Consider the following 16,220-nt stretch of genomic DNA (forward strand, 5'->3'; position numbering starts at 1 on the left):
TTTACTACGTTTAACTTGTGAAAGGTTTAATTTTAATTATAATTATATATATATATATAAAGCAGTTTTTTGAATAATATTTGCAAGGGAAACTGAGTAATTAAAATATGCATGCATAACCATATACATTTACAATACATACTGCATTACAGTATGTGTGTAGTCACAAATATACAGATTTCATTACTTCTACCGCACTATATCAGGTAGATATTTTCCAGTTGCATTCCATTTGAAATGTAGAATGTATTATGAATAAACCTTTAGTATTTAGATTGGCTCCACCTTGACCGGCCCCAATATTATAATAATGCCAAAACGTTAATGCGTCAATAATACATTCCATAATTGAGAAAATAAAAGAATGAAATGGGCCTATTTTCACAGTTTTCAGTGGTGGGCGGGGTTTAGGCGCAGTTGTGGGCGGGGTTTAAGCGCCGATGTGGAGGCTCGTGGTTCAAACCTTTAAACATCTCCTGAGATCCAGTTGATAAACTGAACTCCGACTCACCAGAAGGATGACAACATCTTTGACAGTTTCTCTTGTTTTGGCTTTGGGATTAATACATCCCATCTGTATGTCGGTAAGTCATTTTCACTCCCGTTTTTTCGTCTGGTGAATCTCGTGCTCACCTCCGTCACTTCCTGAACACAGCTGGTTGCACTGTGCCGTGTAAAGGTGTGTTTACTTACACGATCGTTTTGGTGGTTCGCTCTTGAGTTTATTTTAGAAACCATGACGCGTTAAAGTTATCTGTGTTTACCAATGGTCTCATTTGTACATCCTCATTTTATTCTATTTTATTTCAATAGTGGCTAACGCACGCACGCACCCACCCACTGAAATATCCACACCTGTGGGAAAGTTCCTCTTGGTTTGTGCGTGAAGAAACTCATGCAAACATTTCGGAGAAACAATCCTTGGATCCATTTCATGTTGAACACAAGATGCGCTGCATCCATTTAAGCGTTAGAGCGTCCTCACAGATGTTAAAATGATTGGTGCATGTTGCAGCATATTAACAGTACATTTAATTTTCTGGTGGAGTTCTATGTGTTTGTCAAGTGGGTGGAGTGACCTTTTTATTCCAGCTCTGTTCTGTACTCATTCAACTTTACTGATGATAACAATGGCATCACTCTGAGTTTGTCAGCCACAGCGTTGCTTTTAAAGGACTTTGTCACATGATTCATTTCTTTATTGTCCTCCTAAGAAAAGTTCATTGCTTCACCTCTTATCTGTTTTTCTATATCGGATAATACGACGGGAAATGTTATTGTGGTGATCTGCATTATGAAATACCCTCACTCCCCCTTTCCCATTAATTTAGCTTTCTGCCCATCCTGAGGATTTAGAGGGGTCGGGTTATGAATGGGACGGTTCTGGTTCAGGGGATTCGTCAGACCAAGGTAATGCTGAGTATGATGCACAGTGGCTGTAAAATGGTTATAATCCACTTATATTGTATGAGTTGCTCTTTTTATTTGCATAATAAAACGCAAAACATGTTGTCCACTGTGTTGCAGGTGAAATGGAAAATATCATCCGTCAACCCAACAGCAAAGGAACCAAGAATACTTTACATGTATGCAGGTTTTTACGACTCTCATTATCTCTTCACTTTACAATATAGATGGCAGAGCAGGAAATAAAGTTCTCTGGTAATGCTTTTGTCTTCAGAACTTTGAAGATATATACAAAGACGGCGGATCAGGGTTTGTCATTGTGGAAAACAGCAAGAGTCTCTTGGACAACAAAGAAATCGTTGCCGGTACTTTGCAGCACCCCTCGTTGCACTAACCAGACAGATAGGCCGTGTGTTTGTATTCTAACTCCAGCCATTTATGTTCACAGCCGTTATTACAGGAGGAGTTATAGGAGCGGCCGTTGCAGTTTTACTGGGAGCAGTGTTAATCTACATGTGGAAGAAGAAAGATACCAAAGGATACATCCCGGGTCAACAACAGGCTTCAGATTATCATGGACCCAACAGGGAGGTAGTTGTTGTTTAACCTTAAACTTTCACAACATTGTTCACGCTCTGAAGCCAATGTCTGTAACTTAGGAAATACTCTAGAGAGGGTATTTACTTGTTTTTCTGGAGTGAAGGATGGGTAATGACACTTACCCTTGCACTTAATGGATATGTATCCGTAGTATCTGTTTATTTGATATTGTATTTATGATTAGGATGAAATATAAGAACTCTTTATTTACAAATTGTCTTAATTTATTACTACTAACACAAAACCAAAACCTGATCAAACACGTGAAACCAGATGAAAATAGAATAAATGAATCAAATTAAATGTGATGCATGTAAAAATGACAGGAATAAGCCACACAGTAAAAGTGGGTCTTCAGAAGATAGGTTGCTGTGATCATTTTTGACCTGCAGTTGTACGAATTCTTTATAAATCTGGTGTACAGTCACTTTGTAAGAAATGTTTTGTAAAAAATATTTAATAGCCCCTTTTTTTGGCGTCACAGTATGAAAATCAGTCCGCCATTAAATGTCGACACAAAATGTTACAACACAAGTTTGAGACTTCAGTCTTTGCAAGAAAGTATCTTGTGTCCTTAACTATTGTCTTCAAACTTCGCTAGACCGTCAAAATAAAATAAGTTAATTTAGGTGATGTTCCCCTATTAGTAACACTTTACTACAAGCCAAAATGTCTGCTACGAACATGTCAGCCTACGTCACACTCCAGGTCCAGCGGGGCCTTACAATGCTGCATATAGGACTAATGTTTTTCTAAAATGTCTACAAGCCTTGTTTTACTAAATTAATAATCCATGTGCCGTATGAATGAGGAATTAAAGGGTTTTTTAATGGGTACAATGAAGATCGGCTGCTGAAATATATGGTTATATATATGATTTCATTACCGGGCTGCTCCTCCCACTGTCTAAAGACATACAACTTAGGCTAATTGATTACTGCAACGTGAATGTGAGCGTGGCAGGTGTCTATCTCGTGTGTAACGGCTAACGGATGTATAGATGTATGACATGAAATCACATGTACTGTTTTATATTACATAATTGTTGATACATTTGACTTAAAACATTTACCCCTTGCATATAATAATGGAAGCATCTTGTGTACATATCTTTGCACCTTGTGTATTACACAATATATATAGTAAAGTAAGATGATTAAGTTTATTAGTCAATTTCAGTAACGATGAGTGATTTAATGCGGAAATGGGTGTTATATTATACAAATGTATTAGTTAGTCATTATTAATGACATAATGGTATTTTGATTAAATAAATGGTGTATGTAACATGGTTTTGCCTTTTGGCCAGTCCATAATATGGGGTTATTAAACTGATTGATGATGTAAGTGTGGTGTTATAATTCCCTTCAGCAGTATTAAACACATTTTATGGGAAACTAACGTCCTCATTCGTCCACCTAAATGCCTTGTGCATGTAGCAATATACTGCTATTCCCAGTGGTTAATTCAGACATAGCTTTATAGGAAGCTTAATGTAAATAAGCATGATTTTCATCGTATTAGTTCCAACATGGCCCGAAGCCTGTTGGGTAAACTCGGAATGTCTTCATGGCTTATTGGTTCAGACCCCTGTCACTCAAGATTAAACCATCTCGGCCCCGCCCCTGAGAGCGTTTGTTTTCACCCTCGGTGTAGCACAAGTTGTCAAGGAAGTGGTGGGCGTTCCTCGCTGTTAGTTCGTTGACTGTTGATGCTGAGAAGAATTTTCTCCTCCACGTCAAGGTCCACCGATGTTTCTTCCTACGCTTGTGGAGGACATGCATCACTTCAAGCCTAGTCGAGAAAGATTGTACACCACCAGGTGTTGTGGATGTTGCCACGTCCGCACGGGAACCATCATCCTGGGAACATGGTACATGGTACGTAAAATGGTTGATGGAGCTAAGCTAATGCTAGCTAGCGCTGCCTATCAACTATGCCAAAGTCCCTAAAGTACCGAGGTTCACAATGTCTACCAGCCATTATCTAGTAATGTCGTTGTAATGACTGTTTCTAAGCCACTCAGTTGTTAGCTAGCGGCCACGTTGGAATACATAATAGCGGTTACATGCCGCGGTGACGTTAACCGACAACACTAGGCTTGCGTTAGCTTTTCAGGTTTAATTAGCTAGCTTACGGTGAAGTGTTTCTGTCGATACAACTCGTCTAACCTTGAAAATACCAGTAGACTGACACGACGGTTAACGACAGCCGATTATTGCTAATTACCCGCATCTGCTTTCTGAATGTTTGAAATGACATCTTCACTTGACGTAACGGTATGCTAACCCGTTAGCTCAAGCTAGCCGACATCCCGCTGACCGCTTAACCACGTAGCACCGCATGTGTGATCGTGTTGCAGATGAACCTATATTTTAAGTTATTATTAACACATTAATCACATGGCGGAGGTTCCTGGTTCTGGTTTTATTTTTAAATCGCCTGCTGACTTTTTGTTTCCAGTATTTTACTCTTTTGAAGAAACACGCCATGTTCCTCTACTCTAAAATTACCGCTTCCAGTAACTAAACCAAAATCTTGCACAATGTCCAGACATGGCATCACAGTGGGTGGTCATGTTTGGTGACTTGTGACCTGAAGCACACAATTGCTAAAGACACTATTGCAGTTCTTGATCATTGGATCTTTTGTATTTGAACTTGTTGCCAATCTCCAAATTTTAGCACAATAATGCATAATCAGGATGAAATAACAGACATCCTCATTTTATACTTTACCACCTCTCTCCTTCTTGAATTTTTCTGAGCACTTCAACTTTTAAACGCAGCCTGTCCAATTATTGATAACATGTTGACAATGTTTTGTTCCATCTTTTTAAAGGACTATTGTTGAGTGTCAAACGCATCGCGCAACGTAAAGGAGGGAATTCAAAATGCCATACGATCATTGGATAATGTTGTTAATTATGTGAACAAAACAAAAAGTTCTTTTAATGATTTTTTTCCCTCCTTCCTCTCCTCAGGTAGTGAATCTATTGATGGGCATCCTGCTGACTGTAGCTGTGACCCACCCAGAGAACGTGCCCACTATTGACTTGCAGTACGAGGTCATCGACCATTACTTTGCCTCCGACAGGATGTCTGGTGAGCAATGTAATCTTCATGAGAATTACTGTTAGGGCCTCTTTATTCCACTTTATTCAAGGGAAGACGCCTTGGCCTCTGTGACTATAGGTCAAACTCGAAGAATTAGAATATTGTGCAAAAGTAATATGAGTTACTATATAATATATTATATAGACTCATTACATGCAAAGTGAGATATTTCAAGCTTTTATTTGATATCATTTTGATGATTATTGCTATATTGTGTGTGTGTGTGTGTGTTATATATATACATATATATAGATAGATAGATAGATAGATAGACCTTTTAAGTTGAATTACTGAAAGTAATGAGCTTTTGCACGATATTCAAATTTTTCGAGTTTCACCTGTAAATCAACGGTATCTGCTCCGGGTTTAGAAGTGTGTGGCTGCTAATAGAGGAGCTGATGTCATACTGAGGTTGAATCTGTGATTCATCTTCCACAGGGAGCACAACTCCCCACTGACTGCAAAACAACTCATGAGGACAACGGCACACCGCTGTGCAATGTAAATGGAACTAATTGTTATTTAGTAGGGCGTCGCTGGTGTTTTCTTCTTTGTATTTCCTCAAGGTTTTAGGTTCATCATTGGAGTTTGTCTTCGTATGTGGAGGGGCACGGCCAGAAGGCATTTCTGTCTAGCTGGCAGTTGTTTTGTTGTCTTGGGGAAGGCTGCTTCATTTTTCTGAAACAGTGACTCAGCTGGAGAGGAAGAGAAATATAACAGTGGTGGCCGGTTTGACATATTTTCTGGTGGTGGTTTCTGAAAGTTTCATCTCTGCTTTTACAAAGCTTATTTAAAGCTAAACTGAATATGTTTGGGTTTAGACTGTTCAGACATTTGACTACGTCTCCTTTTGAAAACATAGGTAAAATGCTACACTGAAATAAAAAAAAGAAACTCCTTTTGTCTTGGAAAGTACCCAGAATGATTAAATGTTTTACACATAATAAAAGAGGTTGTTTTCATCACCTCCAATATACCGTCCCTTTTTGTATACTTAATGCTAGAAACTAAGCCTGTGAGAATTCTGTTGGTGCCTTTTAATGAGACCTAGAGTCCTCTGACAGTTTTATATATTGATTTTCAGCCATTAAATAACAGTGAAATGTTCAGCTGCCGTAGCGCAGCTGGAGCTTTCTCTCTAGCATTTAGCCCAACAAGTTTGAGGGCTTTGAGGAAGGAGAGACTGAGTAATGGAGAGAAAAGAGGATGTGAAAGGCAGGCCTTTTAATTAGCCCAGGCTGTGTTCTTGTGTATCGACGGACGACCCGCCGCTCAGAGTGAGAGGCTTAAAGCTCCCCAGAGCTGGCCTTTAAAACCCAGTTAGTGGGAAGGAGAGAAGCCCCAGAGACTTCTCACTTACACCGAATGCAAATGACTGCTGCTTCTGGAGCGCAGACGACCGCTTGTACGCCTGAACAGACTGATTCATTAATGAGTTATGCAAAAGCTAAAATACTAAAACTAAACTTGTAAGAATCCTTCCCTGTATTTGGTGTTCTTTATGTATTCTCATTTGTTTTTATACAGAGAATGCCTGTGTTGGATTTGCCATCTCTCTGCTGATGCTCACCATCAGTGCCATGATGGTGTATGGAGCCATTACTGTAAGTCTTCCCGGTGAACCTCCGGTTTTGAATTCTTATTTGATTTTGTAGTCATGGTTGCTTACTGTATTATGTTAATGCAAAAAAACCCTGCTTTCAAGTTGTATATTAATTGCACCAGAGTTCTGAGGTAAGCGAGACGAGATGTTCAGACCGTTCAGAGAGAATCCTGATGCAGTACGAGTATCGCACACAATACTGTGTTCTTACTGCCTGTCGTCTTCACCTCACAGGCCGGCCTGATGGCATCCAGACGGACAGGTTTGGTAGCTTTTCGACGTAGCCCTGCATAAAGCTGCTAGTTGGGAATCCTGTACGGCTAAAGCGTGACGCACACCTGTAGACTCTGCACTCTATTCATGTCGGCAGTCAGTGGGGGAGATGTGCTTTAGCTTTGCTAATGCTGTAAATACCCAGACTGTAGTAGAAATCCTTTTTCCTGATGCAGTGTGGCGGTGCAGAGTGTTTAAGCTATGATCATGTACACCCTCAATGTTCTGCTACAAAATGAAGGGACAGCGAGTGACGTAGGAGTACACCAATTTTTCGTAGAAAAAAACCCAGAATGCCCGTAGAGATTATTGTACGGTAGCCCAGTGAAAGGACCACTTTGCTGCTTTTCAACCTTCACTACGTAATTGTGTCAGTAAGATGCGCTAAAATACAAAGTCCATATGTCAGCACTTCCTGTGTCTTCACTCCAAAACAACATCTGATGATGCAGCCACAGTTTGACCCAAAGGAAAAATGCCTTCGGTCAAGGAAACGTTCAAATTTAAGCATAGGAGAAGCAATTTTAGATTTCAAAATAGAACAGACTTTAAAGTAGAGATGCACCGATTTGACTTTTTCACACCGGACATCAATACGTGGGCTTTGGTTTTCTGCAGAAAACACTACCTCTTCGAAATTAATGGAATCTTTTCTGTGTATGTTATCATCAGACTTGACTTAACCCGGACTTTCATTTATTTTGTAAACAGAACGTAGAAAGTACATATATGAACTGCTTTGTTTTGGTTCAAATAGGCCACCTGGTGTCAGATAGCATTGTCTGTCACAGACAGGCCATCAGCTTACTCAGTCCGTATGGGTGCATCTCTACTTTAAAACACTGAAAACTGTTGTTACATTTACACTCTCTGGCTGTAAATAAACCTGATCTGTAAAATGTCAGCAGAGCTGACCTACTTCATACAGATATGTTTAAAAGTCAATCTAAGACAAGGATGTGCCTTGAAATGGTGGAGGAGAAAATGCAACATGGTCCCTCCATGTACCCATTGATCCTAATAAAACCCTCAAAACAATCTGCCTAATTGTTGACGTGGCTCACAACATGATTTGTTTTCCTCAGCATCGTGACGGCTGGCTCATCCCATTTTTCTGCTATCAGCTGTTTGACTTTGCTCTGAGCTGCCTGGTGGCCATCAGTTCTCTCACCTACCTACCCCGGATCAAGGACTACCTGGACCAGCTGGTGAGTGCCTGCCCTCAGTCTGATCGCGTCGACAGGATACCGACAACTCGTGTTCAAAGGAGAACATATTTTAATTTCAATGTCAATCCTCTACTTAACAACTTCCCCTCGCATTAAAAGGACACTGTTAACATTTTGATTCCACTGTCATTGAAAGAGCGGAGAAGCACCTGACTATGCTGCTGTCAGGGTCCCGGAAAAGAATTTAAGAAAATCCTGAATTGATACATTTCCTTTTCATTACCCTCCCCCTATATAAATGTGAGTTGAGTACTAATGGCGCGTTTCCACCGAGCGGTACAGTACGGTACAGGTTATTTGTTTCTCCACTGCCAAAAGTTGAGAAAAGTACCACTTTTTGGGTACCCTTCCGTTGGGGTACCTGGCGCAGTTGTTTGGTACTAAAGGGTGGAGCTAGACTCACTGCAGAACGTTGATTGGTTGAAAGAGTGTCGTCATTTGCGCGTGCCGCAAGGGGAAAGAAACACACAAGGCGCCATTTTTAAACTACAACACCGTCGCAACAATGTCGCCGCGCAGCATTTACTTTAACAGCCACATATCGAGACGCAAGATCAGGATCGGCTGCATGTCTCCATTGTTGTTTGCGGTTAGCTTTCAGTTTTCGCGCGATCGAATGACGTCAATCTACTTTCCGTCCAATACCGCGCCGATCAAGTGACGTTACCACTACTTTCTGGAATACACCACGCCTATCAAGTAAGGGTACTGTTGGCGGTGGAAACGCTCGCCAAATCATGGTTAACAGACCCGACCCGTACCGTACTGCTCGGTGGAAACGTGCCTTAAATGACCTCTGATCTTCCTCAGCCGGATTTCCCGTACAAGGATAACCTCCTCTCTCTGGACTCGAGCTGCCTGCTGCTCTTTGTGCTGGTCTTCTTCGCCTTCCTCATCATCCTCAAGGTGAAATGATGAGTGATACAGTTACATGTGGTATATTGGGTGGGCTTGTTCCTTTAATTACATGGTAATGAAATGATTTTAAAATGAAATTGATATTAGTTTCCTGTCAGTGGATGAGTGAAATAGATGAATCAAACCACGTACATTGCTTTGTTATCCTGTTTAAAGTAAAGACATACTGTGATTTAACAAATCTGTCACTGAGTAAACCGTGAAATGCATCTGTGTTCCAGTCCTACCTGATCAACTGTGTGTGGAACTGCTACAAGTACATCAACAACAGGAACATGCCCGAGATTGCTGTTTACCCGGCCTTTGAGACCCCTCCCCAGGTATGCAGGCGGTTAAAAGAATGACTCGTTTCTCCTGTCAAAAAAAAAAAAAAGCAATCTGTCAGAATTTGCAATATGTAATGCTACAGTCAACCAGCAGGTGTCGTGCCACCACCACATTGGAGGTCTCAAGATTCTTAAACTAGACTATGTGAGAGAAAAATGCAATAAAGGGCAGATACATCTCAAATGTTTAGACTTTAGAATTTATTGCTCATTTCCAATGCTGCAAATGATTTAACACACGACATGCCGCCCAATGATGCGTCTGCCTCCATAGTACTACATCAGTGTTTCCGTCTGTCTGTCTGCACCCCAACGCCCAAAAGTTTTAAACCTAGGGGATACACTGTATATGTGTAGGTCTTTATGTTTTATTTTCTTATTCTTTTCCAGTACATCCTGCCCACTTATGAGATGGCAATGAAGATGCCAGAAAAGGAAGCTCCGCCCCCTTACATGCCTGCTTAAGCACCAGCCCTGTTGCCAAAAAAACAAACACACGCACACAAATTCACGCATGCACACACACACACACACACACACACACACACACCACCATGTGCATTCCTATTTTACCTCACTAACCCTTTCTGAACAGCCCACAACTGTGTATGTGTAAGGCCACTGACAATGTTTGTCCAACTCTACCCTCTGTATTTGCACAGAGCGTCTATAAAGCATCCCAGAGGTGTGAGCGGAGGAAAGTGGGAGGGACTGAAATCTGTGTGAAATAAATGAATGAATGTGATGTTTGAAAAGCAACGCAAGTTACCAGCCTACCCTCCCAACCCTCTGGCCTTTTTATGTCTTAGTAAAAAGGATACATGTGAAGTTAAACTGCTTGAAATGCTATCATCAATTCAGCGCCATCCTATCTATAAATATAGATATATGAAGTGTAAAAAAAAAATATTATGACAATCCTCTTATTCTTATAGCTCTTATTGTTGAATTGTGTTAGTTTCCTCCCCAATTATTAAGCGCTAGGCTATTCCAGTCTTGAATACAGTCAGTAGCACTTTTCACAGTATTTATTTTGCTTTGCTGTGGTTCAGTCCACCGCCACCCTCGACGTTTGTGTCACGGTGTGCTGCTCTCACGTGTTTGCAAAGCCAGTGAATAGTTCCAGCTGAGACTGAACAACGGACAGAGACTCTGAGACAGACCAGAGGCGTTTGTGATGGATCATCTTCTCTGCTTCTTTTTCGCCCCACAACACGTGGGGTAATCCGCTAGTTGTGTGTACTTTAGTAGTTGCATGCTTATCAACAACCTTTCCATTACTTTACTGGCTATATGATTTTTACCCTAGTGGAAATAGATTTGACTTCAATAAACCATTCAGAACATTTCTATCTTCATCCCTTACTCTTTTATTCATGCCAAGTACAGTTTGCTGAAGTAGACGTTCTCATGCTGTCACAATGAAGAGCAGCAAGTGTTGCAAGTTGCGTCTTGCTGTCAAAACGTTGTGTTTTGAATTTAGTTTTAATAAATCCTGTTTTTTTCCCCCATTGATTGGATCTGTGATATTGCTTCAATCTTTTCAATCTTGGCTCATCCAACAACTTGTGAGTATTCGTCCCAAACCGCAGTCACGTATACATCATCGTTATTGAATAGCTCGCTATACGAAAAATGTGAGCGGGGCAGGACATGAGTGGTTTTCCACACCGTCCCTCACTGTGTCCCAGAGGTGACGTCACACCTCTGGATTGGACAGAAGGTGAGACGCGTTGGACCGAGAGCCCCCCGCCCCTCATGCGTGGCGGCTGTTGGACCACAGCAGGACCCTGTGAGACAGAGAGAGCAGACACCGGACAGACCACCGGGGGCAGAGAAGGATGAAGCCTTTCCTCTGCAGCATCTTGTGGCTGCTGCTGTCCGATGTTCTAGCGACGTATCACTCCAGTGTGGGGGATCCTCAGCTGATCGCCGCACAGAGCTACGCTCAAACCAGAAACCATGGCCGACCTCCGTTCAGGACCCTGAATCCGCAAAGTAAGTTTTAATGGAACATGTCACTAGCTGACTTTGTCTGAAAGACAGCATAAAGTAATTAACTTGATGTATTATTTATTCTGCAAGTACAGCTGCATGGCACCGGTAGGACTAAGTTACTTTATACTTAACTACTCCTCAATGAGATGTATTGTTTTTCTTAATCCGGACTTCTGCGGTAACTTGTAATTTTTGATGATGATCTAAGACATAAGGTTGTCATATACACTTCTAATGTTCACGTTACTTCCTAGTGATACAGATCCCTAGTGTGTAATGTAATGTCTCCTGTAACCTAGTAAGTTGGTTTCATTTCATTCTTTCATTCTTTTATTTAAAGTAATTTACATGCAATAGATTGTTTTGACGTTGTATTACTCCTTTCACTTCTGAAAAACACTAAGGAGTCAATTTACATATATTACAATTTACATCACTCTTTCAGACTTCTTTGAAATATATATTTATTAATAGTCATTTTTAAATATGGAAAATACATTTTTGAAAGCTATACCTGGGTTAATGTGCTAAGATATTTCATCCACACAAATGTAATTTCACCACTAGTGTAACAATATCTACAGCTTTCTCTAACACAACATGCATGTTAACTTGTTGAGGGTTGTTTTCACAAGCGTTTAACAGGATAATCCCAGATTGTCGTAAATAACCCAGGTGGCTGAATTCACACCTGTGCTTCAACTAATTATTTGTCTTTCTCGTGCTGTATATTTCACAACCACTCGTCAATGTCAACGTACACGTCCGTCTCCTGTTGCATTTGTAGCCCACTAATGTTCTCTCACACTTTTCCTTTCTGGTGGCCCTGTAGTTCACCGAAGCGATTACACGTATAGAGGAGGGTATCACTACCGCTACCAGCCGCCCTGGATGTATCGACCCGTTCCTCTGTCTCCCCCGGTGACTTACCACAGGCCCCCGTTTCACAACCCGTTCAGCGGGCCGGTGGCGCCTCGAATGCACCACGTACACAAAGGTCTGTCTCCCCCAGTAGCTCAGCATCCCCGTCAAAGGCTCAGAGCCACGTTCCCGTACAAATTTAGAGATCCGTGCCCAAACAAGTCCGACCCAACGGTACCGACGGCGCCTGTGGTGCCCCCCCCTGCTGTCTCGCCGTTTCCTCCGGCCCCAACAGCGCGGCCCACTCTGCCGGCGACCACAGTGGCCCCGCTGACCACCGGCCTGCCAGCGGTGGTGACCAGTGTGCGGTCAGTGGAGACCACCGCTCCTGTGAGGCTACTGGTCAGTACCCAACGCGGCTTCATCGCCACCGTGAGTCCTGTGGAGACAGGTAGAATATTACCAGTCAGGTTTGCTATTCAGTTGAAATGTGTTTCCTTCATTCTGAGATGAACACTTAAAGCAGATATTGTCTTATTTAAAACCAGTTATAATTGATTGTTCTATATATTTTAGTGGTGGGAGATAAATAATTAGCGTCATTGACTGAATCCTTTCCTTGCACTTCACTATTCATCCTATTTGAAGTTATGACCAGACAATGCCCTCTGAACTTTTGGTTTTCTTTGTATATACGTATCTGTATAAAATATAAACGCAACCCTTTCGCTTTCTGAAATAAAAGATGTACAACTTTTCCGATGCACACAAAAGACTTATTCCTATCAAAGGCAATGCAAGAATGTATAAGAATTGGTGTTAGGGAGCATGTGCAGTCATGCTGCCAATCGGCTCAAATTTCAACAAATGTGTGCACAAAATGAAGAGAAATTTGTGTGTGCATGGACAAATGTCTTTTATTTCATGAAAAAAATGAAAGCAAATGCCTTCATATTTTTGTTCAGTGTAAAAGCAATCCGTGTTTTTGCTTTGAAAAAACCAAGACGTTCTGATGCCGAACTGCAGAATGTGCTTTTGTACCCGTGTATGTGGTGAGACACACAGGGCTCCTATCACTGTGTCGTGTTGTCACTTTTCATGTGTGGGCTCCAAGGATCCTTTTCGTTCATGGAATTGAAATAAAAGGATAAGTCCTATGAACAATCCTTGATGGACTGTTAAAGACTGAAATACTACAGTATGTTTTGTACATACTAATTCATTTCTTTCATTTTATCACTGCAGTGATGCGCAACAGTTTCCTGTGGTTACCATGGGGACACGTGTTGTGTATCCCTAAATGTTTTGTGTGTGTCTGTGTTTTTTTCTTTCTTTTTCTGCCTCTCCGTCACCGTTTAACCAACACGCTTGAATATTTGTTTGGACAATGAAGCGGCTTTTTCCGTGTGGCGTGGACTTAACCGTGCCGTGGTTTTGGTTGATCACCAGAGACGGACTCTCACTGCAGGAGCCGTCCCATGGACCTGGTCTTTATCATCGACAGCTCTCGCAGCGTGCGCCCTGGTGAGTTCGAAAAGGTAAGGATATTCCTCGCCGACATGGTGGACACGTTGGACGTCGGCTCCGACGCCACTCGAGTGGCCGTGGTCAACTACGCCAGCACGGTCAAGATTGAGTTCCTCCTCAAGAGCCACTTCGACAAACCCGACATGAAGAAAGCCATCTCCCGCATCGAGCCCCTGGCCACCGGCACCATGACGGGCCTCGCCATCAAGACCGCCGTGAACGACGCTTTCACGGAGCGGTCCGGAGCTCGGCCTCGCTCCAGGAAAATCAACAAGGTGGCCATCATCGTGACCGACGGAAGGCCCCAAGACCAGGTGGAGGAGGTCTCCGCTGCCGCCCGGGCCTCCGGCATCGAGATCTACGCCGTCGGAGTGGACCGGGCTGACATGCGCTCGCTGCAGCAGATGGCCAGCACCCCTCTGGATGACCACGTCTTCTATGTGGAGACCTACGGCGTTATCGAGAAGCTCACCTCCAAGTTCAAGGAGACCCTGTGCGGTAGGACAAAGAGGAGTTGACCTGGGTTCTGGTTCCTCAGTCAGGGGCCCCTACAGTCTACACAGGGATTGGTTGCCGATTGACCATCGTTTACTGTGTCGTTTGTGATAAACATCACACGGTCGTAACTGCCACATGGACTGCAGATGTTACAAGAACTTGCCTGTGGTCGCTAAGTTAAACCCATGTAATGATAAAGTACAAGGCTGTGCAGTTCTTTCCGAGAGGAGAAAAATGTTTAAATGGTGATTGCTACAAAAGGGATTTTGATCAAAGCATCTTGTTTGAATTGCTTTAAATGATCTGTTTTTTTGTGAAATGCTTTAAATTCACAGTTGGGCTGCACCTTTTCAAGAGATATGAGATAAGAGATGGACATGATATGTCCATGTAACTGTCATTGCTGTTGTACCTCAGGTGTCTGTGATTTTTACGCGTGTTGTCCAACACACGGCCAAACTAAGCAGGTGGTAAACGACCTTGGCTGAGAAGTGAAGGTGTACGAATGGATCAAGTTTTCCAACACAAATGACTAGTGGTCAAGTACAAATACAAGAAAGACCTTTTGTTATTATAAGCAAAAAACATCAGAAATTGAATTAGATTTAACTGTAACATTACAAAAGCTTTTTATTTTACCGTTATTCTACCGCACGAATCACTAGACACCTACCAATAGTATACTGCATTAACTGTTCCCATGTTGCCATCTTGACAGCGCCATCCCTTTAATCCCGGCTTATTTCAGGTCCAGAGCCCTGTGCCATGGGACACGACTGCGAACACATATGTGTCAACAGCAATGCCTCGCATTACTGCCAGTGCCGGAATGGTTACGTCTTGAATGCAGACAAGAAAACGTGTTCCCCGAAACGTAAGAACATACTGTGTGGATACAGCAAATGTGACGTTCTGCTGTGATATTAATAATGCCGCGACAATGTGTAACGTCTTTCAAAGCAATGTGCAGAAGGTGCTTGGTTCACAACCGACTTGGTGCTTAATTCCTGACTCCAGGCGAGGAGCTGAAGGCGGAGGTGGTGGTGGAGGATCCCTGCAAATGTGAAGCCACCCTGGCTTTCCAGAAGCAGACGCACGCCGCCATCCAGCAGCTCACAGCCAAGCATATCCTTCCTGTTGATTCAGACACGGGGCCTTTTCTTCAAAACATTACCTCTCGGCTGGCATTGTAATTGAAGTATAACTTCTTGACCGATCCCACTAGCCGCCGTGTCCGGGAGGATCGAGCGCCTGCAGAACATAGTGGGCCGGGCCTGAAGCTGGACCCTGTGGCAAGTATTGGTAGCATTTTTTTTAAATTTATTTTTTTATGGGGGAGCTTCGGGGTGGAAGCCTACTACTCTCCACGCCGTCTGACTTTTTGGTTTATTTACTCTGTGCAGAGAGGCTCGCTGGCTTACTTCCTGGACATGGACATGTGTTTCCTGTCATCCATCCTCCTGTAACTACTCCTTAGAGGTCACCCACGGATCGAGTGAAGCAGTGGTTCATCAACCAATGGGCCTCAAGTTACTGCCTGTGGTGCACTGTTGAGTTACAATGTCTAACAGTTGGGCATTAAATGCAATGTTTAAAGTACCTAAACATTTATTTCTAAACACCTACATGAACATAGTCTGAAATAAAACAGGTATTATTTCCATTGTTTCTTCTTTACTGTAGGAAATGTTTTACATCCTACTTGTATGAAGTTGCATATTGTAAATAGATTTTTTTTTTTAAAGCATCAAACAGGATTCAAGCAATCACATATATTGACGGGATGTTTTTTTTTACAATCAGTAAATTGTTTCCTACATTAGATACTCTTGCATATTTCCTTTATTATATTCTTACCGTTTGC

The 16,220-nt window shown here is 42.3% G+C and overlaps 3 protein-coding genes across 3 annotated transcripts; all 3 read left to right on the forward strand.

The window, feature by feature from the left end:
* Window positions 1-440: 440 nt before the first annotated feature.
* On the forward strand, window positions 441-2,592 carry LOC119194963 (syndecan-1-like). Its single transcript, XM_037449508.2, has 5 exons — window positions 441-584; window positions 1,332-1,410; window positions 1,528-1,586; window positions 1,682-1,772; window positions 1,856-2,592. The coding sequence occupies exons 1-5, from the start codon at window positions 519-521 to the stop codon at window positions 2,011-2,013; spliced, it is 453 nt and encodes a 150-aa protein (XP_037305405.1). The 5' UTR covers window positions 441-518; the 3' UTR covers window positions 2,014-2,592.
* Window positions 2,593-3,651: 1,059 nt separating this feature from the next.
* laptm4a (lysosomal protein transmembrane 4 alpha) lies at window positions 3,652-10,983 on the forward strand. Its single transcript, XM_037449507.2, has 7 exons — window positions 3,652-3,887; window positions 4,991-5,111; window positions 6,651-6,727; window positions 8,085-8,207; window positions 9,039-9,134; window positions 9,368-9,466; window positions 9,863-10,983. Exons 1-7 carry the CDS (start codon window positions 3,759-3,761, stop codon window positions 9,935-9,937), a joined length of 720 nt encoding a protein of 239 aa, XP_037305404.1. The 5' UTR covers window positions 3,652-3,758; the 3' UTR covers window positions 9,938-10,983.
* Window positions 10,984-11,294: 311 nt separating this feature from the next.
* matn3a (matrilin 3a) lies at window positions 11,295-15,642 on the forward strand. The gene is made up of 4 exons (XM_062559695.1): window positions 11,295-11,470; window positions 13,781-14,356; window positions 15,105-15,230; window positions 15,374-15,642. The coding sequence occupies exons 1-4, from the start codon at window positions 11,314-11,316 to the stop codon at window positions 15,547-15,549; spliced, it is 1,035 nt and encodes a 344-aa protein (XP_062415679.1). The 5' UTR covers window positions 11,295-11,313; the 3' UTR covers window positions 15,550-15,642.
* The last annotated feature ends 578 nt before the right edge of the window (window positions 15,643-16,220 follow it).

Source organism: Pungitius pungitius, chromosome 20, assembly GCF_949316345.1.
Source record: "Pungitius pungitius chromosome 20, fPunPun2.1, whole genome shotgun sequence".
NCBI lineage: Eukaryota > Metazoa > Chordata > Actinopteri > Perciformes > Gasterosteidae > Pungitius > Pungitius pungitius.

Coding starts and splice junctions, on each gene's coding strand:
- LOC119194963 (XM_037449508.2), top strand. CDS start 519: ATGACAACATCTTTGACAGTTTCTCTTGTTTTGGCTTTGGGATTAATA. Junction 585..1,331: donor TACATCCCATCTGTATGTCG/GTAAGTCATTTT, acceptor CCATTAATTTAG/CTTTCTGCCCATCCTGAGGA. Junction 1,773..1,855: donor CAACAAAGAAATCGTTGCCG/GTACTTTGCAGC, acceptor TTATGTTCACAG/CCGTTATTACAGGAGGAGTT.
- laptm4a (XM_037449507.2), top strand. CDS start 3,759: ATGTTTCTTCCTACGCTTGTGGAGGACATGCATCACTTCAAGCCTAGT. Junction 3,888..4,990: donor TCCTGGGAACATGGTACATG/GTACGTAAAATG, acceptor TCCTCTCCTCAG/GTAGTGAATCTATTGATGGG. Junction 6,728..8,084: donor TGGTGTATGGAGCCATTACT/GTAAGTCTTCCC, acceptor TGTTTTCCTCAG/CATCGTGACGGCTGGCTCAT.
- matn3a (XM_062559695.1), top strand. CDS start 11,314: ATGAAGCCTTTCCTCTGCAGCATCTTGTGGCTGCTGCTGTCCGATGTT. Junction 11,471..13,780: donor CAGGACCCTGAATCCGCAAA/GTAAGTTTTAAT, acceptor GTTGATCACCAG/AGACGGACTCTCACTGCAGG. Junction 15,231..15,373: donor GAAAACGTGTTCCCCGAAAC/GTAAGAACATAC, acceptor TCCTGACTCCAG/GCGAGGAGCTGAAGGCGGAG.